This window comes from Chlamydomonas reinhardtii, chromosome 6 (genome assembly GCF_000002595.2).
Source record: "Chlamydomonas reinhardtii strain CC-503 cw92 mt+ chromosome 6, whole genome shotgun sequence".
Lineage (NCBI taxonomy): Eukaryota > Viridiplantae > Chlorophyta > Chlorophyceae > Chlamydomonadales > Chlamydomonadaceae > Chlamydomonas > Chlamydomonas reinhardtii.
The window spans coordinates 6,039,452-6,065,042 of record NC_057009.1 but is presented as its reverse complement, the minus strand read 5'-3'; the positions used below and the strand labels follow the sequence as shown (position 1 = coordinate 6,065,042).

The 25,591-nt window shown below is 67.7% G+C and overlaps 5 protein-coding genes across 5 annotated transcripts; 2 read left to right on the top strand and 3 right to left on the bottom strand.

The window, feature by feature from the left end:
* Window positions 1-5: 5 nt before the first annotated feature.
* CHLRE_06g289600v5 (uncharacterized protein) lies at window positions 6-7,147 on the bottom strand. The gene is made up of 6 exons (XM_043063402.1): window positions 6,926-7,147; window positions 6,681-6,748; window positions 5,901-6,520; window positions 5,632-5,719; window positions 1,912-5,387; window positions 6-1,733 (listed from the first exon to the last, which is right to left on the bottom strand). Exons 1-6 carry the CDS (start codon window positions 6,957-6,959, stop codon window positions 464-466), a joined length of 5,556 nt encoding a protein of 1,851 aa, XP_042924108.1. The 5' UTR covers window positions 6,960-7,147; the 3' UTR covers window positions 6-463.
* A 110-nt stretch (window positions 7,148-7,257) lies between these two features.
* CHLRE_06g289550v5 (ribosomal protein L32) lies at window positions 7,258-10,183 on the top strand. Its single transcript, XM_001695465.2, has 4 exons — window positions 7,258-7,397; window positions 7,865-8,012; window positions 8,953-9,087; window positions 9,510-10,183. Exons 2-4 carry the CDS (start codon window positions 7,876-7,878, stop codon window positions 9,637-9,639), a joined length of 402 nt encoding a protein of 133 aa, XP_001695517.1. The 5' UTR covers window positions 7,258-7,397; window positions 7,865-7,875; the 3' UTR covers window positions 9,640-10,183.
* A 64-nt stretch (window positions 10,184-10,247) lies between these two features.
* On the top strand, window positions 10,248-12,002 carry CHLRE_06g289500v5 (uncharacterized protein). The gene is made up of 2 exons (XM_043063401.1): window positions 10,248-10,716; window positions 10,952-12,002. Exons 1-2 carry the CDS (start codon window positions 10,586-10,588, stop codon window positions 11,340-11,342), a joined length of 522 nt encoding a protein of 173 aa, XP_042924107.1. The 5' UTR covers window positions 10,248-10,585; the 3' UTR covers window positions 11,343-12,002.
* A 13-nt stretch (window positions 12,003-12,015) lies between these two features.
* On the bottom strand, window positions 12,016-23,507 carry CHLRE_06g289450v5 (uncharacterized protein). Its single transcript, XM_043063400.1, has 16 exons — window positions 23,235-23,507; window positions 22,792-22,959; window positions 22,331-22,629; window positions 22,037-22,148; window positions 21,679-21,791; window positions 21,259-21,328; window positions 19,647-21,026; window positions 19,402-19,479; window positions 18,546-19,241; window positions 16,806-18,240; window positions 14,730-16,546; window positions 14,521-14,582; window positions 13,995-14,240; window positions 13,551-13,814; window positions 13,078-13,214; window positions 12,016-12,861 (listed from the first exon to the last, which is right to left on the bottom strand). Exons 1-16 carry the CDS (start codon window positions 23,358-23,360, stop codon window positions 12,713-12,715), a joined length of 7,152 nt encoding a protein of 2,383 aa, XP_042924106.1. The 5' UTR covers window positions 23,361-23,507; the 3' UTR covers window positions 12,016-12,712.
* A 978-nt stretch (window positions 23,508-24,485) lies between these two features.
* Window positions 24,486-25,187, bottom strand: CHLRE_06g289426v5 (uncharacterized protein). Its single transcript, XM_043063399.1, has 3 exons — window positions 25,166-25,187; window positions 24,941-25,051; window positions 24,486-24,825 (listed from the first exon to the last, which is right to left on the bottom strand). Exons 2-3 carry the CDS (start codon window positions 25,022-25,024, stop codon window positions 24,703-24,705), a joined length of 207 nt encoding a protein of 68 aa, XP_042924105.1. The 5' UTR covers window positions 25,025-25,051; window positions 25,166-25,187; the 3' UTR covers window positions 24,486-24,702.
* Between the last annotated feature and the right edge of the window lie 404 nt (window positions 25,188-25,591).

The window sequence follows — 25,591 nt, the reverse complement described above, 5'->3', positions numbered from 1 at the left end:
TGTCACAAGGCATCTGACACTCTGGCACGTTCAGGAAGGCGGTATCGATGCCTCATTTCAGCCCACCCTCGCCAGCGGACTGCGTCCGGCCTACCGAGGGCACCTGTGTGCTCAGCGCCTCTTATTGGATGGCAGCGGCCAGCCGCCCCAACCAATAAGCTCGTATGACGGCTCAGGGTTCAATGCAATGCACACGTCAAACATGCATCACCTTGAGTACAGCATTGATTGCAACGCAATGCAGCACGCAGCTCCCTAATTGCTCCCCCTGCACGTGATCACTAATAAGTGTGCGCACCACCGCCCGCATTCCCACTCCATCACATCCTGACACTTAAAAGCACGCCTCCCTTGCATCCCCAAAGCTGCCGCAGCCGCGACGCAGCCGCCACGGACCCACAGTCACATCCTCGCGAGCGCCGCCACCACGTGGTCCCGCAGCCCTGCAGCCCGGCACCGCCCCTCACAGTATGACGCCGCGCCGCGACCTGTTCCTGAACTCCAGCGGCGTGATGGCCCGCTCCGCCTCCCGCAGCAGCCGCGCATTGGCTGTCACGTCCGTCACCAGCCGGTACACCTTCTCGCTGCCAGGGAAGGCGGCCTTGAGCGCGAGCGGGTCGCCGCGCCACAGACGAGGCTCGCCGCCTGCGGCGGCGGACGGCGGGCGCTGCGCGCCCGCCGGCGCCGTCGCGGCGCGGCGCACGGTGCCGGGCGCCGGCGAATTCGGCGCCGAGCCACCTCCACCACTGGCCTGAATGACCAACGGTCCCCTGCCAGCGCCGCGGCCTGCGGCCCAAACGGGGCTGCCGCCGGCGCCGCCGGCGCCGGCGCCAAGGCTGCTGCCCACCGCGCCGCCGCCAGTGGCCGCCAGGTGTCTGGCGAGCGGCGCCAGGATGTCCTGCTCGTCCAGGTCCTCACGCCCCCACACCGACTGCGAGGGCCGCAGCGTGCGACCCTCCACAGGCAAGTCGCCAGGCGACGCCTCCGCCGCGGCCGCGGCCGCGGCGGCGGCGGCTACCGCAGTGGGCGAGGCAGCTGCCGCCGCGGCGGCCGCGGCCGCGGCGGCTGCGTCAGCGGCGCCGAAGCGGTTGGTGGTGCGCACGGCGAAGAGGTACTTGGATATGGCGGCGGGCGAGACACCGCTGGCGGGCAGTGGCGCAACAGCAGCGCCGCCGCCCAGCTGCGGCAAACCCTGTCTCCCACTGCTCCGGGCGGCGCCCGCAGGCGACGCCAGCGGCTCGGCCGCAAAGCCCAAAACCGACAGCGCCGCCACTGCCGCGGGCGGCTCGCGCCGCGCCGCCACGGCCGCCACGGCTGCATCCGTGATGGCTCGAGATACAGGGTTGAGGATGGAGGAGATGCCGGCGGCGGCCTCGGCAGCAGCGGCCGCCGCACGCTCCGCCGCGCCCGGAAGCTCCAGCGATGCCATCAGCCCCGACGGCGACGCCGGCGCCTCTGAGTCAGCGCCGGTGCTGCCACGGGAGGCTCCGCGCGTCCTGCCCGGTGGCGCACTGGTGCTAGAGCCAGCACGGCGGGCGCTGTCAGAGCTGACGCCTGCGCCCGCGCCCGCGCCCCCGGCCAGGGGGCTCCAGGCCCCGGTGCCGGCGGCGGCGGCGCTGCCGGGCTGTTGCTGGTGCACAGGGGAGGTGTAGTCGACGCGCACGGCGCCGCCAGTGAGCGCCGCCTGCTGCCGCGCCTCATACACCCGGTCCATCAGCTCGGGGTTGTAGGTGCTGCAGGCAAAGTGTCGGGGTTTGCTCAAGTGAATTACGGTAGACTGACGAGGGCATGGCGAGTAGCGCTGCGCTGCACGGCTCCTTCCACACAGCAGACCGGGGAATGGGCTTGCATCCTACTTGACCTTAAGTAGCCCGTTGCGCCCATCTCTGGTAACTAGGCCCGCTCACTCACCCCGCAGTGTAATCCGCATGCGTGCCGTAGCCGGGCCGCAGCGCGCCTGGCGCCGCCGGGTTCCAGCGCCCCACCTCCGCCGCCACCTTGTAGTGCCGGCTCAGGCCGCGAAGGCCGCCCGGCGCCCCCGTGGCGTCGGCTCCCTCGGCCTCGCCTGGCGGCGCATGCGGCTGTGAGGCCGCGCCTGGGCCACTGAAGCCACGACCGTGCATCGTTGCGGGGGCGGGCCTGCTGCCGAGAGCCAGGGCTCGGCTACCGGCAGAGGCGGGCGCCATGGCGCCAGCCCTTGCGGTGGTATCGCCGACCTCGCAGTCCCACACAGGCAGCGGGCCCAGTGTGATGGTGATGGGGCCGCCCACGGCCGCCGCTGCCGCCGCCTCCGCCTCCGCCTCTGCCTCGGCATAGCCATCCTCCGTCGCCTGCGCGGCACCCAGCCAGCCGCCCGCTACCAGTGCCTGTGCGTCCAGCCGCGCCGCCGCCGCTGCCCTGCTGTCGTACTGGGCCTCCGCCTCCACCTCATCATCATCTGAGTCGAGGAGGTCCACGGCAGTGTCACTTCGGGCGCCGCCGGCGCCGATCAGCATGCTCTTCAGGCCGGCGGCGCCTCCGCCGCCGAGGCTACCGGGCCGGCTGGCGCCGCCGCCGACGCTGCCAGCGGTACCGGGCGTGCCCAGCCGCAGCCCCACCTCCTCGGCCACTTCGCTCAGCCGCCGTAAGCCGGTGACGATGCCGCGAGAGACGTGCCCAGACCCCGACGTGCGCGGGTGTGAGCCACTCTCCGTGCCGTGCCTGCTGCGGCCCGCGTGTGCTGGTCCCTGTGTGTGTTCGTGCCCTTGCCCGTGCGCGGTGGTTGCAGGAGTGCCGGTGGCGGAGGCGGCATGCGGGCCAGACGGCGGTGAGCCCGGCCGGCCTGCGTGCTGAATCGGCGAGCGCAGCGGCAGCCCGCCAGTGCCTGAGCTCCTTGCGGTGCGGCCCGGTGACACCGGCCGCCCTGGCCCCGCGCTCGAAGACCGCCGCTTGCGCCTGCCCGCCCCGTGGCTCTGCTCCTGCACCTGAGCCACCTGCACCTCCTCCTCGTCGTCCACGCCAACCCAAAGCTCCCCGGCATAGGTTTCACTGATGCCGCCTCCCCCGGCCGCCACCTGCCCGTCCGTGTCCTTGCCATCGCCGGCCGCCGAAGACCGCCGCCGCTGCCTGCCGCCCTTTTCGTGCCGGCGGCGCTCGTGGCCCTCACTGATCATGGTCTGCACCCCTGCTCCCGCCCCTGCTGCTGTCCCTGCGGAAGCCGGGTGCGGCTGCGCCGGCGACGCCCCGCGCGGCTTGGCCACGTGCAGGTTGCCGTCAGGGCCCATCTCCATGATCACCGGGCCCTTCTTCTTCCGACCCAGATGCCCGTGACCGTGGCTGTGGCCGTGTCCGGAGCCGTGGTGGGCTACGCCCTGGTCGCCAGCGCGCTGGTGCGCCGCGGAGCTGTCGCGCGAGGTGCTGCCGCCGGAAGAGGTGCCGCCGCCACCGGCCTTGGTGGCGGCGGCTGCGCGGCGCGCCGCCGCCGCGTCGGCCACGTGTCGATGCGACAGCGTCTCCAGCATGGCACGTGACCTGGCCTCCGCCGCCACCTTTGCTGGGTCCACCGGCTGTAGCTCGTCCAGTGTGGGGCCGTGCGGCATGCAGGAGCCGGGCCGCGCCAGCGCCACAAAGCTCAGCCCACTGCGGTGGTGGTAGGTGGGGAAGTCGGGCGGCGCTGCCGCCGCGGCGGCGGCGGCGTTGCCGGCTGGCGAGGTGAGCGCCAGCGCCCCTGTGGCCGCCAGCACCATGTTGCCGCCCGCACCCACACCGGGCAGCGCGCCGCAGGCGGTGCCGCGTGGCGTGCCCGCTGAAGTGGGCGCGTCGAAATAGCTCCCGGAGCCCGCGGCGGAGACGCGGCCGCCGTCGGCCGCGCCTTCGGCGCCGGAGGCGCCGGCTCCGCCGATGGCGTCAGCTGCGTGATACGACCTCGCGTTGGCTGCAGTGCTGGTGGTGAGCTCGGACGTGGTGGCCATGTGGCGGGCCGCGCGGCGGGAGATGAGGCCGCCCTGACGGAGCAGGCCAGCCGCCTGTGCGGCCGCCGTGGCGGCGGCAGAAGCGGTTGCTGTGGAGGTCGCGGAGCCCGAGTGGGCGTGGGCGGCCATGCGGCTGCCGGGCTTGTAGGCTGCTGCCGCGGCGGCCGCCGTGCTTGCAGCTGGCGACGCCGTGGAGGCGGCTGCGCTGTCGCCGGTGCTGCCTGGAAGCTGCCCTGATGCCGCAAGCACGGCTGGCTGCGTCGCTGCCGCTGTGATTGCGGAGTGGAGGCCGGCCCCTGGGAGCTCTACCATGCCTTGAGATGCGCGCCGGGACGGCGCCTGGCTGCCCTCCCCGGGCTGTGATGAGCGCGACACTCCGCCTGCTGCGTCCCCCAGCAGCATCTCCGCACCCGCCGCGTCGTCCCCGACGTCAGCGGCCGACGCCTCCGCCGTCACCGCTGCCGTGGTCCCGGCCTCCGTCTCCGTCAGCGTTTCTGTCCCCAGCTCAAAGTCGGTCCTCGCGCGCTCGTCCTCCGTGCCGTCGCCGCTGCCCAGCTCAAGCTCCCGCGGGCTGACGCCATACCGCGCCGCCGCGTCCGCCGCCGCCGCCTCCAGCACCGCCGCTGCCTGCGCCGCCGCCTCGCGCTCCAGAGTCTCCAGATCTGGCAGTTGACCGTTGGGCAGGTCCGCCACGTGGACCTTCTGGATGCGAGACGGCAGGATCTCCAGCCGGTGGTCCTGATGCGCTCCCGCCACGCCCCGCACTTGCCCCTGCCCGCCGCCCTCCGTCGCCTGCCCCTGCCCGTATCGGTGCCCCCGCCCCGGGCTGCCAGGTCCGCCGAGCGAGCTCTTGTCCACATCCCGCAGCAGCCGCACCAGAGACTCCAGCGGCACCCCCAGCTTCTCAGACAGGAAGGCCATCCGCTGCATGGCCGCGCTGTTGCCGCCCGCTGAGGCCGAGTAAAACAGCGGCACACCGGCCGCCGCGGCTGCCGCGTCAGTCGCCACCGCAGCCCGGCCTGCGCCGCGCCGTGTTGGCGCTACCGGCCCGAAGCCACTGCCGCTCGTGCCCATGCCTATGCCCATGCCGCCCCCGCCTCCGCCTCCGCCAGCGCTGCCGGTGCTGCGCACCGTGTCGGCGGCGCCAGAGTTGTCGGTGGAGGCGGGGGCGGCGAAGCGGCGGCGGTCCGCCTGGGCGGCGGCCATGGCGTTGCGCAGGGCGTACATGTGGTTGTCGTCTGCCGCGGCGGCGGCCAGGGAGCCGGGCGCGGCGCCGTTACTGCTGCCGACCGTGAGACGCAGCTGGTGCGGCGCTGCGGCTGCGCCGGCGCCGCGGAGTGTGGTGGGCGCGGCCGCCGAGGCCGCCGCGATGAGTCGGTCCAGGAAGTCCGGGCCCCACTTGGCCACCACGGACTCGATGTGCGCCGTCAGTTGGTCCTGAAGGATGGAGCATTGGAGGGGACGTCCGTTGATGTGGGTTTGCTGGCAATCACGCGCCGAAGCCTGGTCCACACGTTACGGTACCAGCGAGCTACCCAGCTTTCGTCCCTCCTTGCCCGGGTCTGAATCCTCACCTCCCATCTGTGCCCCCGCAGCAAACGGCCACTGGCGGACTGGCCCCAAGCCCCAACCCCCAAGCAAACGGCCACTGGCGGACTGGCCCCACCCCAGCCCCGCCCACCTGCGCCCTAGCCAGCCGCGCTGCCATGTCCGCCTCCGCCTGGCGCTTGCGCTCCTCCGCGTCCATCGCCAGGTTGGGCTGGAAGTACCTGTGTCGCGCCGTGCCGTGCCGCAGCGGCTCAGTCCCCGCACATACTCCTTATCACATACTAAGGTCCTGGGATTCACATGCACCTCCCTCGCCGCTGATGCTCCCTTTGTAAGTCCCCCCACCCTCGGCACCTCCCCAACAGCCTCCTGCCTCACCACCGCCCCGCCTGCCCGCCGCACCTGATCATGCCGTCCCGCAGACCCGCACCAAACCCGCGACTGCCGCCGCCCCCGCCGCTGCCCGCGGGGCTGTAGTAGTGGCCGCTGTCGGCCTGCAGGTTGGCCACACTGGTGGGCAGCAGGCTCAGGTTGAAGAAGGTGCGCGCCTCGGTGTGGTACGGCTTGGCCACAACCACCGGGCCACGCGGCTCCGTCAGCGACAGGCTGGACTGCTGGAAGCGGATGAAGCCGGAACCGCTGCCCTCATCGCCACCGCTGCGGCGCTGCGCGCCGCCCGCTAGCGCGGCGGCGGCCGTTGCTGGCCGCGCCGCGCCCGGGCTGCACGCGCGGCCGTTCGGCGACGGCGGAGCCGTGGCCGATGCGGCGGCCGCCGCCGCTAGCGCGGCGGCGGCAGTGTTGGCGGGCGGGATGTAGGGCTCGCCTGCGGCGAGGGCTGAGCCGGCCTCGTATGCCCGGCGGCGGAGCTCCATGCGCACAGCGGTGGTACTCACGCCGCCGTTGGCGCCGGCCCCTGCAGATTTGGTGGAGCCGGGCGGCGCGCTGCCATAGCCCGGCTTGATCTTGGGCGGCTCGGGGTGCCCCGCCGCTTTGCGTGCCGCCTGGAACTCCTCGCGTGCAGTCTGTTGGTGTGAATGGTATGGTTATGGTGTGAGTACCACCACAGTATGGTGGTGCCATGCATGCCCTCCATTGCATTTGGCCTGAGTGGATCATCAGCTTCGGAAGCCTCAGCAGCCTGCGCATACCGTGGGCATGCAAGGCTAGTGCCCACACGCGCACCTCGAGCTTCTTCTCTAGAGAAGTAAGCTTCCGCGTGCGCTTAGAGTAGTACTTGACGCCAGAGCCATCTAATCATTGCAGCGAGGGAGGCAAGCAAGGGCATGGGCCGCGGTTACGTCTCCACCTGTTCACAGTGGCCCGGGCCACGCAAGCGCACAGACAGAGACTCGCCTTGATCCCCGCGCACCCCCGTCCACAATACCGCCGTGTAAGTGCGAGCTTGTGGTCGTGGCCGTGGTGCTTACCTAGGATGGTGTCCAGCGGCACGTCCGTGGGCATGTCCTCGGCTGGTGCTGTTTACAGGCGCTCAGCGCCACAAGACTCGTGCCACACCATACGGGGCTGCTTCCGACTATTACGCGCTGACGCGTCTAGGCAGACCGCGCTCGAACCAGCATGCAAGACTTCGAGTGCGGTCACTTTGTGTACAACGTGCAGCGCTACTGCAAAGCGTGTAGCTATTATTCGATGGTTCCTATCTTAGGGCTAGTTGATTATTGTCACAGAACGCTTGATGAAAACACAGCCCCTCAGCGGTTCCAGAGTGTTGTAGTTGGTTGTATGCAGTGGTAAAAATCTTGTAATTATTCGAGCAAGGCTTCTTGCGGACAGCGACGACCTCATGGGGACTGTACGGGCGCTCGCTCGATGCGCCCTCACAAGGCCTGCGTATTCACATTAGTCTCTCTCTTTCTGCGGCCCATCGCTTTCTGGAAGGTGAGAACTGATTACCACAGGGCGCGGGCACGCTGCTTGGGAGGGGATGCGCGCCGACGTGCAGCAGCCGCAAGTGGAGGAGCGTGCAGCTGGGACGGGAGCTCCTGGCGTCATATATAAGCAGTTGGCGGCAGGCAGCTGGCCGTCCAGCAGCGTGCGCGGACGGGGCGATGGAGGCGGCTCCTTCAGACTTTCGGCGGCAGCCTTGCTGGAAGAGCACGGACCCCAGCAGGAGCCAAGCAGAGTTCTTATCTTCAGTACAGGAAGAATTACAGCTGCTGGCCACTGGACGTCTGAGGGCGGCAGCGCAGACTTGGCCGGCAGTCAACCAGCAGCACCGGGCAGCCGAAATAGGCATTGAAGCTGCCAACAGTTTTACGGAAATACAGCTCTGCAGAGCATTGGCCTTCGAACCTGACGCCGGCTGACCTCCATCTTCACCTCTGTCGTGGTGCTGTTCCTTCCAGGGCTTTGAAAAATGGTGCAGCCACTCAAGAAGGTGAAGATCGTGAAGAAGCGCACGAAGCACTTCGATCGCCACCAGAGCGACCGCAAGGACTCGATCAAGACCTCATGGCGCAAGCCCAAGGGTATTGATAACCGCGTCCGCCGCAGGTGCGAAGAGACGGCAAGGGGGTGGGGGAAGTGGTAGGGAGCATGGGAGGGGGCTGGCCAACATGGGCGGGGCGCTGGGCGTGCCGACACGCTGTGGATGGGGGCTCAGGAACTGCGCTCGTGGGCTCCTACTCGACGGCTCGATGGCAGGCAGTCGTGCACGGCCGCAAGTAGCTCGCTGTTGCTGGCGCAACTGGAGCAGCCGGGCTATCCAGGAACAGGCGGAGTCTCTGGCGCGGAGCTAGCGTGGACGTTGCGCAGCACCGTGCGTGGAGACGCTGGGGGCTGGCGAGCGGCACTGGCGGCGAAGGGAGCCTTGTGGGCGCCTGGCGGGCACGGTGAACAGCACCAGCTGCAGCAGCACAAGCCTGATGGAGCGCGGCGGCTTGGGACGGGGCAGTTGAGCCTAATGGAGCAGCGCACAGTGTGCAGCTTGCCTCGAGTGACGGGTGCCAGCGCATTGGCTGGAGCGCCCACTGCCGGCGGCAGGCGTGCTTGGGCGCGGAGCTCCTAACCCAGCAGCCACCCATGCAGACGAAAGGCTGCCGTGAGCTCACGGGCATGGAGCTCTCGCGTGCGGGTTGATGGACGCTCAGCACCGGGGGAGGGTCCGCGGTACCTGCTGTCTGGCGCTGGAGCACGAGCGGCGCGGCCAGGGCATCGCAGCTGTAACTATTGCGTGCTGCTGGACTGGGATGGATTGGCGACGCAGTCAGCTGCTGGGAAGCCTAGTTTTGTCCCCTGGCGTATCGCAGCAGCAGCAGCAGCCGGACAGGTGGTTGCAGCCGCAACCGCAGCCCCAGCCAGCAGCAGCGCACAGTTGATGGGTCGGACGATCCGCGCACACATGCCACGAGTGCCCCGACGGCCATTTTTGCAATGTGCCAAGCTTACCAGTTCCTCGCTCGCTTTCGTCGCGTTTGTCCGCCTCGCCCCGCAGGTTCAAGGGCGCCCTGCCGATGCCCAACATCGGCTACGGCTCGAACGCCAAGACCCGCCACACGCTCCCCAACGGCTTCCTGAAGTACACTGTGAACAACGTGAAGGACCTGGAGCTGCTCATGATGCACAACCGGTGAGTGCGCAAGGGAGTGCATACGATATAGGCGAGAGAAGGCGGCGGGAGGGTGGTGCCGGAGGGGTGGTGAGGCGGCAGGGGGAGCTGACGCGGGGCAAGAGCGTGGAGCAGACAAGCCGCGAACCTGCGAGTTAGGCACGTCGGTGTTGGGGTGCGCCTCGTCCGGGGGCCAGCAGCCCTGGAAGCATTACAGACAGGACAGGACATGCGTATGAAGAATGGGAGCTGACTTGAGACCGTGTCGAACAGCGGGCTTGAGACGGGTGTAGGCCGTACAAAGGCCGCGGGGCCATGCGGCCACTGGGCCGCAGCCATCGGATACCAGGGTGCTGCCAAGCTAGCCCCGTTCCCGCGCACCGCTCCCTAGCCTGACCGCCCCTCCCTCCCCTGCTCGCCTCAATCTCCTCATCGGAACGCAGTCGCTTCTGCGCCGAGATTGCGCACAACGTGGCCGTGCTCAAGCGCAAGGCCATCGTGGAGCGCGCCGCCCAGCTGAACATCCGCGTCATCAACGGCGCCGCCCGCCTGCGCAGCCAGGAGGACGAGTAAACAGCCGGCCTGCAGTTACGGCGGCGCGGCGGCGCCGCCGTGGCCGTGCGCCGGTGGCGGCTTGGCTTCACGTAGCTGGGGGGCCTGCTGGCGGCGGTGCGGCGGCGGCAGTGCGTCGCTTTGCGGGAATGGACCGGGTGGTTTGGGGTGGTTGGGGTGGTATGGCTGGCGCCGCCGGCCGGACTCGGGGCCGGAGGCGGCGCGTGGCCGCGTTGCGGGCTTCCGCGGTCGCAGGAGAGGTGTTATGTCTGTAACCTAAAAAGTCGCGATGCTGGTGTCGGGGCATCTGGGTTTGGGGGCATTGTTCCTGGTTGTTAAAGACTGGGACTCACACGCCTGAGCAGCGGCGAGGTGGTAACCGGTAATCGCTGCAGGGAGGCCAGTTCAGCACATGCATGACAGACAATCAAATGTATGTCGTGGACCAACAGCACTCCCGGGACTAAAGTTGGAATACAGCAGGGATGCAGCGCACCCGTTTACTTGTCGACGTGTCGCTGCTCTTGCCAAGGCCTTGGCCCAGCGTGCCTTGGCCATGGCTCTCTGAACACACACAGGCACACACTTCCGCTATTTTGGAAGCGTACTTGCATACTCATTTCGTGTGCCCTATGCTCTGCTGGGGTCAAACTTTCCCAGCGATGGGGCTATGATGAAGCACTTTCACTCGAGGGGGGGGGGGTCTCATTGGCGTGAAGGCACGAAACCCACACTGATCACATTGGGCGCGAGAAGCAAAGTCCGGGCACAAGCTTCGGCGTTTGCAATACAGCACTGTTTGGCTACTGTCTGAAGCACAAATTAGCGCACCGCCAGCATCACCAGCTGCGCGGCCTGCAATAGTAGAAAAGGCGACCCGGTCGCTTCTCAAGCAAAGTTCTGCCGCTTTTACTGCTATCGTGAGACGCGTAGTAAGCCATACTATATAAGCAATTTGGGCAACAGAATGTCGCTTGGCTTGCTGAAGGCGCGGGCGCCTGGCGCGCTCGCTGCGCGGAGAGCTCCTAGGGCTCGCACCGGTAGTGTCCGAGTTCGCGCCCAGGACGGAGAGAAGGACTGGGACACCGCTTGGTCGAGGTGAGGCCTTTTGAAAAACCCGCGAGCAACCGACCGATGGCCCTAGCTCGGCAGATGCGCTGGTTTGCCCTGTTATGGCAGCGATGCGGTACCCGCTCCAGCATAACAATGCATTGCGTGGGCGGGACGTCCGCTTGTGGCGAGTGCGTGTTGCCTTTCCGCTCAAGTCGCCAGGCCACACGCGGCCACACGCCCGCCGACCCAGCTCGCGCGCGCTTCACTCCCGCCCTCACAGCTTGCAGCGCCAGCTGCGCTCTCAAGTGGAGATTAAGGACACCACCACCTCCAGCCGCACCGGCAAGACGACCTCAGGCCGGGCGGATGCCCCACGCACCAAGCCGCCGCCGCGCCGCGTGCTGCCGAGCTCAGGCGGCAACACCTGGGCCGGCCAGGAGGGCGAGCGCATCCGCCGCGGGGAGCGTGTGCTTCTGGACCTGTGGAGCAACGAGGACTTCCTGAAGACGGGGGCGATGGCGTCCATTGTGGCGCTGTTCCTGCTAGCGCTGGTTGTTGGCCCGCCTCCAGCGCCGCCGCCAGCCTGGGAGCCGCCGGCAGAGCTAGTCAAGCGGCCCAGCTGGGAGGCGCCGCCGGAGCCCCTCAACCCCGCAGCTCGGAGGGCGCTCTAAATGCGGAGCGGTGCGGGAGCTGCGATGGGTAGTGCTGGGTGGCAGGGTGCGCGGCCACCGCATGATACGGTTTCGTGCGATTGGCGGAGGAAAGCATCGCACGAAAGGGTCGTAGCAGATTGCCTGCCTTAAAGCGCCAGTGGCATGCACGTTCATCCCATCTGTGTACTGTCACACCCATAAAGAGAAGATTTTCATGATTAGATTGAGAGAAATAGACGCTTCCTGCAGTACTTGGCACACCAGCGCCAGGGCAGGTGAACGCGAGTACGGCACTGTACTGAGCGCTCGGCTCCGCCCCTGGTTTTCACTTCAAGGGTCGAGGCCCGGCTTAATATGTTTGATTGTATCTTTACACAAGTTTTGTGACCTTGTCTTAAGGCATGCACGTATACACGAAGCAACGTGCATTCCAAATTTCATGAGGTTGCTGCGGTGACGCCCACGTCGTGTTGACTGCACAGGCGCACAGAGTTGTTGAACAAGGTGTCATTGAAGGTGCTATGCGGAGCAGGGACGTCAAAACGGAGTGACAGTGCAGGCCCCCGTGTGCGGTGAGGGCTCCACACGCTGCAAGCTCTGTGTTACCAGCTTGGACGGATTGGCCCGCATGGGAACGGTGTGTGCCCACACAAGCCTAACTTGTAACACCCCCCCCCCCCCCACGCGCTCTCGATTGTGGAGAAACGCCGAGACGTAGAGGCAGCTGCTCCGGCGGCTGCTCCGGCGGGAATATGACCCCCCATGTCATCCCACAACTCAACAAGATGCACCCAGTCATGCCTTCGCCTCCATTCTGAAACGACTCCCACACCAGCACGCCTTTTCTTCCCAAAGCGTGCAGTTATTTTTTAATTCCAGGCAGGGTTGGGAACACCTTACTGCGGGACAGCACTCAAGCACGTGCACTAACCGGAGCGAGGCGGCTCTCATGCCACAAAGTCGAACCTGTGACGACTCGATTGGCTTAGCGCAATGAAGCGCCCAGATAAACATACAGGATGCCACCTCCATACCCCGCGCCCCACATCATTACCCGACCCCCTGCTGTTGCAGGTGCTCCCGGGACAGCGGGTGCTCTCAAACAGCTTCCAATGTTATACCACAGTGATTCTTCGGCAGTGCTGTCTGTAAATCAGCAAACGACGAGTAAACTATAAGCCCGAGAGATGGGGCAGCCAACGGCCACGCACACCCAGCCAGAGGCGCCCCTGCACCCAGCCTCCCCCCAAAACCATCCTTACAGGTCCATTCAATCTCCTGTCTACCTGCGTCCGGCCTGAACTGTCAGCTACCGAAACTGATGCAGGCACATAGACCTGACATAAACAGAATAGCATGCAAAGCCTACACAGAAGCAGTACCGCGCATTAGGACGACGCGAATGCTGCGCTCTCAAAGTTGCTGGAGATCAGCTCGTCACTCCACACTGCGAACATCTGTGTGTCCACGAACTGCCGCACGAAGGGCTTGTCCTTTCCGGGCACCACCTCCAGCAGGCTCTCCTTCATGAGCACGCCTGCATGCATAGGGTCAGCAGCAGCGAGGTAGGGCAAGGCGTTGACTTACCAGTGCGTCTGGAGAAAGAACCCCTAACTAGGCCCAAGCAACCCACGAGCTCGCGACGCACGCACACCAAGGTGTTGATCCGCCCACGGGGTCCGCGACTCCCAATCCAAGTTTGGCAAACCGAAGAGGCCGCAGCAGCTTACGCGGGCGGCGTACATGCACGCACCCGTGCGCTTGTGCAGTCCCACGTTCGTGATGACGTGGGGGCGCAGGTCGCCGCACATGGCTGCAAGGTGCGATTGCAGCAGCGACAACATAGCGGCAGCAGCCTCCTGCTCGGCGGCTGTCAGCTGCCGCAGCGACCTGGGGGAGCGGGAGTCGGAGAGGGAGTGGGAGTGGGCGAGGGAGTGGGAGTGGGCGAGGGAGAGGGAGAGGGAGTGGGAGAGGGACTGAGAATGGGAGCGGGAGAGGGAGTGGGAGTGGGAGAGGGAGGCAGACCGGTGCGGGCAGGGAAAGCGGCTGCCGTCGTTGGGGCGGTGGCGGCGGCGGCGGCGGTAAGCGGCTGCCCTTGCCTGCAAAGCGTTGCTGGCTTGCACTGGTGCGTGCAGGCGGCAGCTAGCACATAACGCAGGCCACGCAATGAGATGTACAGCACCCTTAACACACGCGAGTGTCACAGGGGCGGTAGCAAGGGCGCACCTGCCTCCGTCCACCATGCCCGCCATGTCATGAGCAGCGCGACCGCCGTCTGCCGCACCGCCACCCCCGTCTGCACCGCTGGTCGCGCCGGCACCACCAGCGCCAGCGCCTGCGTGTGCCGCTGCCGCCAGGCGCTTTCGCAGGGTGGCATGGTGCGGCGCCAGGGCAGCCGCAAGGCGCTTCATGCCGGGCAAGCTGGGCAGCGGGGCGCCCGCGTTCTTTACTCGGTCCTTGTAGATGTTGACCCGCACCAGGTGCGAGCAGCTGCATGTGGATTGGAGATGCAGATGGCAGGCAGGAGTGGGCTTGTGGAGACTTAGGACAGGAAATGTCCGCACAAATTGCAGTTGTGCGCCGTGCCTGTGTGCGCGTGCACATTGGGCCCTGCCAACGCCTCAGCAGTGCCATCGCGTATGTATACAGCTCGCTCTTCACCCGTCTCACCGCGCCATGACTTCGCTGGTCTTGTACTGCACGCCCAGCACGAACGGCACGGGTGCGTCAAGGAAGCCCATCATGCTGAGGGGCGTGACGGGCATGAGCAGCGACTGCCAGGCATAGGGCCGCAGCAGGGGCAGCACGCCCAGCACGCAGCCGCTCAGCACGCTGATGTGCGGGCAGAAGAACACCAGCTGCCGCTCCAACAGGGCCGCCGTGACCACGGTCATGATGTTCTCCAATGACAACGACCTGTGGCCGCCGGGATGCCATGAGGGATGAGTTGCGTAGGAATGTGTCATGATTGGCGCTTAAACGGTGGCCAACATGGCTCATGGACTACCAACTCCGCTGAACGCACGCAGCCTGGCATGGCAGTCACCACACAAACGCCACATTGCAACATACGGCATGGCACACATGCAGCACCTGCTCTGCAGCTCGCGCAGCTGCAGTCCGCCCCTACCCACCCGCAACCCCAACCCACACTCCACAGTACACGGCAGCAAGCACGTCACACGCATGCACCCACCTGCACAACACAGCTGTGGCCCAGTACTGCAGCCCCTCCAGCAGCTCAGCCTCAGCGTACGCCTGTTGGTTTGGAGGGCACAGCACCCATTACGGCATGCCCATAACAAAGCTTATTTGCTCAGTGGCAATGTCACGGCATTGTCTGCCTCCCATTATGCTGCCGCGCCCTGTCCCCATCCCTACCAGCAGCCCCCTTGCCGCTCCTACCTGGATCGCCCGCGGCGGCCCCACCACCGTGTACCGCCGTGCCAGTACGGGCCGCGTGTACTGCAGCGTGGCCACGCCCCCGAACCTGAGCGTCAGCCCCTCGCCCGGCGTCATGACCGGGTAGGCGTACAGCTGGTCCAGCGCCCGCCGCGGGGAGAAGTGGTGCGCCATATCGGAGCAGCTGGTCACGTGCACGCCAGCTGGCGGCGGTGAGGTCAGGCCGCTCTGGGGAGCGCCACCGGTGGCGCTGCCGCCAGCGTCACTGGCAAAGGTCGAGGGCAGGGTCGGCAGCATGCCCACGTCCCCACCCGCGTCCCCGCCTCCGCCGCCGCCGGAGTGGAAGTGGCCGTTGGTCCGCGGGTGGGACTGCGACACGGTCGGGTGCAGCTGCAACTGGGAGCTGTTGGTGCCCACATGGGCAGGCGCAGAGGCGACGGGCGCCACGGCACCGCCACCGCCACCGCCGCTGCTGCTGGTGCGAGCGGTGGCTGTGGCATTGCCAGTGAGACTGACACCGCCGCCGCTCGCCTCACGGCCAAGGCGGCTGAGACGGTGGCGCGGCGGCAGCAGTGAGGACGACGAAGTGGACTGCAGCTGCACTGGCGCTGAGGCCGCTGGCCCCTGTGGAGGCCGCGCGCCATTTCCGCCGCCACCGCCACTGCTGTTGCCGCCTCCAGCCGCGGTGCGCTCCACACGCTGCACAGCCCCCCTACTGGCCGCATCATCCAGAGGCACCTCCACGGACAGCGGCCGCTCGCCCCGGCGGCTGCCCACACCGCCGCCGCCACTGCCGCCGTTGGAGCCGCCGCCCTCGCGGCCCCCTGGTGACTCCAGCTCTTGGCTGCACGACACCGCCATCTCCGCCGCCACTGCACAGCTGAACGGCGACAGCTGCACCGCCATTGCCACCGTTGCGCTGCTGGCGGCGGCGCCGCCAGCGCTGGCTGCCGAGGCTCGGCCGTCGGGCGGCGCACTGGCCGCCGGCGACAGAAGCTGGCTGGTGGCCACGCCGCCGCATGACACACCTTCCACCTGCTCGGTCGCGGAAAAGAAGCTGGCTTCGGAGCGAGCCGCCGTGCTGGCTCCGCTGGACTCTGGTTGCAGCCAGGGCGGCGGCCGCGCCCGCGGCGGCTGTAGCACAGCAGCTGCTGCCGCCGCCGTATCTGCAGCAGCGGCAGCCCTGGAAGCCGCAGCTCCAGGCTCGTTGGCGCCAGCGCTAGCACCTGTGCCCAAGACGACAGCAGCAGCCTGCGCCCGTGTCGCCACCTGTGCCTCTGCCGGCGCCTGCCCCGCTTTTCCCGCCGCTGCGGCTGTGCCTGCCGCTGCGGCTGTGCCTGCCGCTGCCGCCACCGCCGACGCGTTGCCGCCCCGCGGCGACGTCAGCTGCTGCCGCAGCGCATCAACCACACTGCTGCCCAGCTCAGCGAAGGCCGACACGAACGCCGGCCGGCGCGCGCCGCCGCCCACCATGCGATTGCCGCCCCCTCCTTCCAAGTCGCTATTGGAGCGGGCAGTCGGGTTCGCGCCGCCGCCTTCGCCAGTGCTGACCGCGGCTGCGCCGCTGGCTCTGTCCTGCAGGTATGGCGCAGCCGCCATCGCCGTTGTCGAGAACGCGGCCTCACCAGCGGCAGGCCTGTTGCCGCTGCTGTCGTCAAACATCCCAGTGCCGTCGGCGGCCAGACCGCCACTCGTTGGCGCGTGAGGCCCAAGGCGCAATGCGGATATGGAATGGTACGGCAGCGGTGGCGGCACCGCCGAGGGGGGCCCCACCGATGCAGAGGACCCCACACCGGCAGGGCTAGTGGGCGCACTCACCCCTGCGGTGTGACAGGGCACAGTGCGACACAGCACCTGCTTGCATGGTGCGCAGTTGGTGCCCGCAATGCACCATGCATCATGCGAATGTTTCCACCCTTCTGCACCCATGTGAGTACGGCAGACACCTCAACCCACGCCCCCTTTCAACTCCTGCCCACACAGTCTCCCATGTACCCAACATGCCCGAAACCCCTTGTTGGAAAAAACTCCCCCCCCGCCCCGCCCCCGCCCTCCCCTTCCCCAGGCCCGCTCACGCACCCGGCGACGCGGGCACACGGGCGCTGCGCATCAGCTGTTGCACCAGGCTCAAGCCGCGCAGATCTCCCGCGCCCACACCCTCGCCAAAGCCAAAGCCAGCACCGGAGCCGCCGCCGCCCGACTGCTCAGGCGAGGTCAGTGACGCCGCCACTGGCGACAGCGGCTCCACCCCGGCCACCACCTGGTGGCTTCGGCGCCGCTCCACGGCAGCGGCGGCCGCCGCGCCGAACCCGAATATGCTTGTGGTGCTGCGCAGGCTGCCGCCGCCGGATGCGCCGCCCGCTCCCCCACTGGATATCGCTCCGCTCGCACTGGCACGTTCCTGTCCGCCAATGCCGGCTCCGGGGGCGGCGCCGCCGCCACTGGAGGCGGCGGCGCTGCTGCTGGCACTTGCAAAGACGGGGTCGTCTGCGGGCAGGGACTGAGCGCTGCGGTGCCGCCGCGCCCCAGAAGGCACTGACAGCGTCCGCCGCTGCGGCGGCGACTGCAGCCATGCCGGCGGCGCCTGCGACGGCGAGGGCCGCGGCGGCAGCGCCGATGCCGATGGCTCGGAGCGCAACTGCGGCTGCGACCGCGCCTGTGACGGCCTCGGAGGGAGGCCAGCGGCTGGCCCGGACAAGCAATCGGAAACCGGGGCAGCGTCACCGTTTGCCAGGGACGGCGGCGCGCCGTCGCCAGTTGGCCTACGCACGGCTCCCGGCACCTCAGCCGCTGCCCGGGGTGGTGGCGCCGTCGCGTACGACTCGAGCTGCTCGCCCGGCGCCGCTGCCTCCTTCGCGGCCGACACAGGGGCAACCGGCAGCCGCTCAGTCGCGGCGGCGGCCAGCCGCGGCGGCGGCGGAGCCAAGAACGCATCGCCGCCACCCGCCGCCAGGCGGCCACCGCCGCCGAGCCCATTTGCCCCGCCACCGCGCCCCACTGTTGCTGCTGCCGCCGCCGCCGTCGCCGCCTTGCCGGCCACCCGCGCCAAGTTGAGCCCATCCGGCACGTCCACACCCTTGGCCGACACCAGCCCCTCCAGCGCGCCCTCACTCAGCCCCAGGCCGCTGGGCGGCGCCGCCGCCGGCGAGCTCTGGCTGCTGAGCGGGTGCTGGTGGCTGTGGCGGCGCAGCGAGCGCATGGTCTTGAGATGAAGCGCCACTAGGCCCGATTTGAGCGACCGGGAGGGGGTGCTCGCCAGCGCCTGGGAGGCGGCGGCGGCAGCGCCGCCGCCGGCACCTTCATCCTCACCCTGGTCTACAAGGGCAGGGCTGTGCCCATCGCCGTCCTCGTTGTAGGTGTCCGAGGCGGCGGCGGTGCCGGCGCGGGCGCCGGCGGGTGAGGGTGACCCGCTGCCGTCCGCAGTGAAGCGGCGGCCCAGGCTCTTGAGCCCCACCAGGCTGGAGGCGCCGGCCAGCAGCTTGGACCCGGGTATGGACTTGATGGACAGCTTCATCTGCAAGGTGGGCAGGCGGGTGGGTGGGCAGGTGCGCGGCAGGTGCACAGGGCAGGTGGCTTGCAGGTGGATGGATAGTGCGCGGTCAGGCGTCTCGGGGGACGCCGAGCTGACATTCACGGGGCGAGATGAGCAACCGGTCATGGCTGATGACAGAACAAGGTGGCCACAGTGCAGCACTTGCTAGCTCACACAGGAGGCTACCGCTGCTACGCGCCCGGCCGCTTTATACTGGTGCACCTCCTGACTGACTCCCCTGAGCTTGACTTCATAGGGTCTGGGGGAAACCACAGACCCCCCCTCACCCGCTGCGCCAGGGCGGCCATGGCAGGGCGGCCCACGGGCGGCGCCTTGGGCAGCCGTGCCTGCGGACTGTGGCTGCGGCCCAAGTGATGAGGGCCGGCGTCGCCGCCATGCACGTGGCTGCGGTCATGGCGGCGTGGCGACGGCGCGCGCTGCATCTCGGCGCCGCTGTCGCCGCTGCCGCCAGCGCCGCAGCCGCCGGGGGCACAGGCGCCGGGGTTGAAGGCGCTGGCGCTGGAGGCCGCGGCAGCGGCGCTGCCGCCAATGCCAAGTGCCGCCAGCAGCGCGCCGGCGCCGGTGGCAAGGGCGCCAGCCGCCACGCCGGGCGGCTCCGGCAGCGTGCCGTGCGGCGTGCCCATGTCTGAGCTGAGAAACGAGTCGGCTTCCGGCTTGCAGGAGCCCTCGGCCACGGTCGCCAGCGGCCCTACTAGCGGCGAACGGCCGCGGCTGCGGCTGCGGCTGTGGCTGCGGCTGCGCCGCAAGGGGCGGCCGCCGCCCAGGCTGCGGCGCCGCCGCACCTCGGCAGCGCCCCGGTCGCTGGTGCCGCCGCCTCCGCCGCTTGTGGCGCCGCTGCGGGGGTCGCGTGAGAGGTGCAGCGCCTCTGCTGCCGCCGCAGCCGCGCCCTGCACGCCCGCCGCCATGGCTCGTGGCAGGTGTGTCAGCTTGTCAAACGCCGTCTCCAGGGCGCCCGTCATCTCCTGCGCCAGCGGGCACGCATGGAGGCGAGAGGCTGAGCACTAGCAGCAGCAGCGGGCGACCAAACACGCAGTGTACCGGTACCACGGAAAGTAAGTGTTGCTGTGCGCAAGAGTGTGTGCGCGCGCAGTCGTGTGATGCGGCACCCCAGGGGCCACCCACCTCTAGCAGCCCCTGCTCCGGCACGCTCGTCAGCTCCTCCACCCCCACCGGCGGCACCGCCAGGGAGCGCCCACACGCCTGCGATGGCCACATCGCGGTTGCGTACCGTCAGTGTCGCAGATACAAAGCTCTAGCAGCAATGCCCAGCCTGTCAGCGTCTCTGGTTGGCCCTCGGTGGGTACCTCCAATGGACCGCCACGCAATGCCCGTACATGGCCGTTCCCACGATGCCCCCCTCCGCCTACTTGGCATCGCCCGCCGGCCGACAGCTGCCGCCCCAGCGTCCCAGTACCGCCATCGCTACCGCCGCCACCACTGCCGGTCGAGCGCCAAGACGCATGCGCTGTCAGCATGCCATTGCCAGCGCCGCCGCCACCGCTGCCGCCGGCACCGCTGCCGATTGCGCCCGAGCCTGCCAAGACGCCCAGCGTCGCCTGCGTCGGCAGCGCCGCATACATCCTGCCGCCACTGCCGTCGTTGCCGCCGCCGGCCACGCCCCCACCGCCGTATGCGAACCCCACAGACGCCTCGCCACCAGCGCCCGACAGTCGCGGGCTCGCGATACCGCTGCCGGGGTCACTCAGCCGCCGCCGCGACGTCCGGACGGATCCCGAGCCCATCCCACTCAATGCCAACGCACCGCCGCCACTGCCATAACCGCCGCCGTCACCGCTTATGACTGCTTCCGGCCCGGCGGCGGAGGCGGAGGCGGCGCCGGCGCCGCCACCGCTGCCGGCCGCGCGTCCGGCCGACTCTTGGTCGCGGCTGCAGCTGGCGAACCCGTGCGATGTGCCGTGCCGCCCATGCGACTGGATGCGGCGCATTGCCTGCTCCCTCTCAGCCTGCAGTGCCGCCGGACACATCTCCGCAATGGCGGCGGCGCAGTCACGGCAGTAGCGCCGCCCGCCGGCGCCGCCGCCGCTGCCACTGCTGCGGTACCCGCCCAGCACTACCGCCGGCCCGGGCCCGCCCACGGGTGTGGGTGCGGCCGCCGAGCCAGGCGTTGGGACAGCCATGGTGGCGGCCGCGGGGCCCGATGCTTCCATGGACTCCGCGGCCCCTGCCGACAACGTGGCAGGCTGTGGAGAGGCCAGCGCAGTCGCTGCTGCTGGTTGTGGTGCAGCACCTGAGGCGTGTGTCCCCTCGCCACCGCCCGCGGCCGCCCCCGCGTGTGCTGTTGCGGCACTAGCCGCATGCTCACTGCCGCCGCGGGCGGGAGCTCCACCTCCGCTGCCAGGCCCTGCTGATACCGCCACCGACGCTGCTGCGGCCGCTGTCGTAGCATTCGCTCCATTGCTGTCACTCTCGTTCCTCTGCTCAGCCGACGACCGCCCTCGGTCCACGCTGGCTATCCCGCCCGCCGCTCTGCTCTGTTTCTGACCACCACCACCACCACCACCACCTCCTGCTGCCGCTGCCCCTGCTGCCCCTGCATCGCTTGCCACCGCCGCGCCATCCGCCATAGCTTGCAGCGGCGACGCCAGTGGTTTGTGACCGACAGTAGCAGTGGCTGTGGCAGCAGCTGTAGCAGCTGCTGCTGGCGGCTGGCTGTAGCCATAGTCCTGTTCCGCATTGAAGTCAATGGTGCGGTGCAGGCGCTCCATGCCCAAGATGACGTTCAGCACCTGGTATGGGGGCAGCGGCGGGGGCGGCGGCGGCCGCGGGGGCGGGGACGGGCGCGGGAGAGGAGTGCAGGTGAGGGTGTCAGGCAGGACGTGCCAGCGGCTGAGAGCTGGGGACGTGCTGGGCGCCCACTAGGTGACGGGGTACCACTAGGGAACACCACACGCGGCGGCCAGCCTGGTGTGCAACCGCGTGTGTTCGCGCCGCCCCGCCATCACCCGCCCGCCCACCCACCTGGAAGTGCAGGTCGAAGAAGGGGTAGTGCGACAGCAGGCAGTACACACGCGGCGCGGCAATCATGACGCTGCGGCGGTAGTGCGGGGCGCGGGGAGGGGGAATTTCAGACACACATACGGTAGGTCAAAACATAGGCAGAAACGGACGGCCCTTGGGCACAGGCTACTGCTGCTTGCTGGCAGCACTGCCAGGACTCCTAAGGTGTCACAGGTGTCATGGAAGGCACGTGAGCCAGTCAGTGCCGGGAGCGCAGGCTCCCAGCCTACCCTGCCCGACACGTGTACGCAGCCGGCTACCACCACCAGCACTACCCAACTCAGTGCTCTCGACGCGCCAGTGCCAGCCGTGTGCACAACCCAGCACATACACGCGTACACATGCGCACACACTAACACGTACACACCAACTACAACAAACCTTCGGAAGGGCGCCCGGCAGCTGGGGTACAGGTGGCGTGCGAGGTGCGGGGGGCGGTGCAGCATCTCCGGCACCACACAGCACACGCCGTAGGTGGGCAGCCCCGAGCCCACCTGCAGCCGCAACAATAAAGCCGCAGCAGCGCCGGGGCAGGGCAGGTTGTAAATAACAGCGGGTGCAAGGGTTGAGTTAGAATAGCCCACGGCCTGAACACACGACACGTTCGGCAGGACGGCTGCGAGGAGCCTGGTTCACGTAGAACAGCCAAGCCTAGGGCCCCGCACGCACCAACATCGCGCCGTCGCGCACGCCGTTCCGCCCAGTCATACCACCCACCGGCAACACAACCCGTCCACACCTTGAGCAGGAATATGAAGGACTGGTCGTCGCGGCTGGCGGCGTGTCGGCCGTACACCACCTCGTGTAGTGAGCTCATGGAGGGTGAGCGCCGCAGCTTCACGGGCGAAACCCTGGCGGGGGAGGCACAAGGGCGGACGGAGCAGGGGCGGAAGGAGCAGGGGCGGGAGGTGGCAAGGGCGGCGTGAGCCAGGGGCAGCTAGCGGCAACAAACGATCGCACCGCGTGAACGGCCATGCGGCAGGAAACGCCACCCTGCCCAAGCTAACGGCAGCGGCTGCTGCCAGTCACTCACTTGTGCGGGAAGCACAGGTCCACCAGCTCGCCGTCACTCAGCGGCGCGGCCTTGGCGGGCGGGTGCCGGAACAGCACCGCCGCCTCGTACGCCGGCCGCGGCGCCTTGTCGTACTCCCGCTCAGCGCCGCCCGACCCCGGGCCGCCTGTGGCGGCGGCGGTGTCGGCGTGGTTGCCGGGCGCTGCTGTGGGGTGGGCGTCTGGCTCTGGCGCGTGCGTGTGGCCGCGCAGGCGGCGCTCCAGCTCCGCACGCGCCAGGTCCTGCGCGATCTCCGTCACCTCCACATCCGGCGGCAGGCCCTGTGCAGGTGGTGACGTGTGAAAGGCATGTCGGTCAGGTTGCTCTCATTCGCGAGAGGACGGTGATGCGTGGTAGCGTGCTGCCTGTGCACCGGTTAGCATGAACCCCCATGCCCCCGGTGCAATCGCGCTAGTGAAGGATCTGCGCCATTCCTGACTCACAATGACGAAGAAGTGCTCAAACAGGTGCTCGGGCCACGTAGCCAGCGCCAGCTGCAGCTGCTCTGCCTGCGAGTCCATCCATTCGCGCTTCTGCTCCGTAAGCGCCTCCGGGTTGAGCAGCGCGGCCGGGCCACTGGCGCCGGCCTCGGCCTTGGGGCCGGATCCCTTCTGTGATCACAAGACGTGTGCGTGCGGGGAGCGCCGGAGGTGTGTATGTGTGTGTGGGGGGTGGGGGGAGGCCAAAGCGAGGGGGAGCGCAAAACGCACTGCACCGGGAAAAACCATAGGGCCAGGGCGCACCCTAACGCTTGTGCAATCTCAACTGTTCGCTACATGATATCGCGGTGATGCCGAGCCCAGTATCGGTCGGTCTTTGCAACGCACAATTGCAGACTGCCTAGTACAGCTTGGTTGATACTATGTGAGGACCATATTCCCCATACCTTGCCCTTGAAAACATTTGCAATTGATTTGCCAAGCTTGGCGAGAGCACCAGCGTCCTCCTCTTTGGTCGAACGCTTCGCCGCTGCAAGCCCAGAGCCTCCAAAGTTATCCGACAGCCACTGCATTGCTGCATCAGTGCTCTATAGCAGCTATCTGGCAAATCCTTAAGCCAACTTGTAGGGCCATCGTAAAGTCGACCTCCGGCCTGTAAACGTGGAGTTGGAGCACAAGTGTACTTGTTGTATGGCACCTATAATCATATGACAAGGTAGCCTGTCTGTTCTGCGGGGATAGTCTGGCGGACGGGGGTTTTGTGACACGCGTGTGCAGGATTACGCTCGGATGATACGCTGCCTTCCACGGCCGCGCACCGGCCAACCCAAAGCCTGAGGGGCCTTTACCAGGCCTAAGGTCAGGTTGCAAAGGTAAAACACTGAAAGTTCTACGGATACTGGTCCGAAGCAGGACACCGCCTTGCCACCGCACCCATCGTCTCACCCAAAGCCGCACAATTCTGCCCATTTCGGCCTTGGACGAGCTCGCGCCGCCCTTCCACTTGAGCAACAATTCACAACAATGCATGCATAGTTAAAGCATAGGGGAGTCACGGGAGACCTGTTTGGTGTCGGAGGAGCCCCCTATCCGGTCCCAAGACCCACCCCTCGCGCATGACACGTAGGATTCCCACCCACGGCCCCGGCGGTAGCTGGCTGGCTCGCAGAGTTTGCTGAAGCACAATCCTCACGCTCCGGGCGCCCGGCCAGGCGATAGCACCACGCAGACATTATGCGACGCCACATGACGCGCGAAGCAGAGTTGTAGCGCACCTGCAATCCGGCGACCAATGTCCGCGGATGAGCGCCGCCGACGACCACCAACGTAATGCGAGTAGCGTGCAGCAAAGCAACGTCCGGGAGACAGTGTGACAAGCAGGGGCAAGGACAGGGTGCAACAAGGCAGGAGAGGGGGCCCGAAGCGTATGGCGATGACTGACCGCCTTGCCTGTTCTGTGCGGTATGATTCGATGTACGTTGTAACCAACGCAATCTGTTGTAGCATGGCAGCCTCCTGCAGAGGTATGGATTATTAATGCGTTGCCCCTCGACACCTCCCCTGAGCCCCCTCAGGAAATCCAAAAACCGCACGCGCAGCGGTGTCGACACGTGGTCGACGCTAAATCTAGTCGCCGCGAGCGTATTGCCAGGCGTGTGAACAAGGAGGTGGCTGCCTTATGGCAGGAAAAGGGCTGATCCCGGGTCGTTATGAACCCAGCCACCTTGACGCGGGCACCTACTAAGCACACGCCTCTATGTTGGGGGCCTTTGGCATCCCCGCAAATCCGGACATGGCCGGTTGGGTGGGGTGCACAGTCCGTGCTAACCCGCAGCTAACAAACTAGTCACGTCACTCGCCGCCAATCAACACGTGCACCCTCAGCCCCACGCCCTGCTAGCGCCGTTCAGGCTCTCAGCCTGGCCCCGCCGCCGGCGGCGGCCATGGCGGCCGCTGCAGCTTGGTCGGCCGCTCGAAGCCCATCAGCTTCAGCAGGAGGAGCACACGGATCACGTTGGCGGCGGAGACGTCGCGGTTCTGGGGATGGGGAACGGGGAGGAAGAGGAGAGCGCACATGAGCTGTCCCAACCGTCAACCTGTCAATCAATCCGTCCCCAGTGCCCAGCCGTCCCCGCACGTGCACGGTCCTCACCCAGGTCGTCAAGCAGTCGTTGCAGACTTTGACCGACCAGGGCCGCTGCCCCTCCTTCAGCCCCCCAAGCCGCTTGATGGCCATCTCCTGACACCCGCAGTTGTAGCAGGTCTGCATGGTCGGGAGGGTGGGAGGGAGGGGGGCCACACAAGGGCTTCCGCTAAAGCCAGGCATAAACCCAGCGGCCCACCCACCCACCGGCAATTGCAATCCCACTCAACCCACCCATCTTGGAGGTCTTGTATTCATCGATGATGAACACATGCTTGGCGTAGCGCTCACGGAGCAGCTTGATGAGCCGCCCCGTCGGCGCGCGCCCGCCCCTGACGGAGATCGGGGAGCCGCCCTTCCCTCCCTGGAAGGCCCACGAACCCCACCCCACCACCACCTCCTCCTTGGGCCTGCCGCCCGTGAGCTGCTTGGCGACGCGGTGGAGCGCGCGGTCGCGCTGGATGAACGCAGCCCAGCGCTTTCGGCGGAAGGCGGAGAAGTGGTAGTGCCACAGCACGTGCACCGCGCCCCGGGGCCCCGCCTCTGCCGGCCCCGCCGCCTCCGCCTGCCCCGCCGCCTGCCCCGCCGCCTATTTACATGCAATAGGCATTAACATATACTAATACGTAGCAGGCGTGTGAAAAACACAAACCCGAGACA

Excerpts from the sequence above, each read along its gene's own strand:
- CHLRE_06g289600v5 (XM_043063402.1), bottom strand. The coding sequence starts at position 6,959 with ATGCCCACGGACGTGCCGCTGGACACCATCCTAG. Across the intron at positions 6,521-6,680 it reads CTCTAGAGAAGAAGCTCGAG|ACTGCACGCGAGGAGTTCCA; the intron begins GTGCGCGTGTGG and ends TCACACCAACAG. Across the intron at positions 5,720-5,900 it reads CTGCGGGACGGCATGATCAG|GTACTTCCAGCCCAACCTGG; the intron begins GTGCGGCGGGCA and ends GGCGCGACACAG.
- CHLRE_06g289500v5 (XM_043063401.1), top strand. The coding sequence starts at position 10,586 with ATGTCGCTTGGCTTGCTGAAGGCGCGGGCGCCTGGCGCGCTCGCTGCG. Across the intron at positions 10,717-10,951 it reads TGGGACACCGCTTGGTCGAG|CTTGCAGCGCCAGCTGCGCT; the intron begins GTGAGGCCTTTT and ends CCGCCCTCACAG.
- CHLRE_06g289426v5 (XM_043063399.1), bottom strand. The coding sequence starts at position 25,024 with ATGGCCATCAAGCGGCTTGGGGGGCTGAAGGAGGGGCAGCGGCCCTGG. Across the intron at positions 24,826-24,940 it reads ACGACTGCTTGACGACCTGG|AACCGCGACGTCTCCGCCGC; the intron begins GTGAGGACCGTG and ends CCCCATCCCCAG.
- CHLRE_06g289450v5 (XM_043063400.1), bottom strand. The coding sequence starts at position 23,360 with ATGCAGTGGCTGTCGGATAACTTTGGAGGCTCTGGGCTTGCAGCGGCG. Across the intron at positions 22,149-22,330 it reads GACCTGTGCTTCCCGCACAA|GGTTTCGCCCGTGAAGCTGC; the intron begins GTGAGTGACTGG and ends CTCCCCCGCCAG. Across the intron at positions 12,862-13,077 it reads GGGACTGCACAAGCGCACGG|GCGTGCTCATGAAGGAGAGC; the intron begins GTGCGTGCATGT and ends CTATGCATGCAG.
- CHLRE_06g289550v5 (XM_001695465.2), top strand. The coding sequence starts at position 7,876 with ATGGTGCAGCCACTCAAGAAGGTGAAGATCGTGAAGAAGCGCACGAAG. Across the intron at positions 8,013-8,952 it reads GATAACCGCGTCCGCCGCAG|GTTCAAGGGCGCCCTGCCGA; the intron begins GTGCGAAGAGAC and ends CTCGCCCCGCAG. Across the intron at positions 9,088-9,509 it reads CTGCTCATGATGCACAACCG|TCGCTTCTGCGCCGAGATTG; the intron begins GTGAGTGCGCAA and ends ATCGGAACGCAG.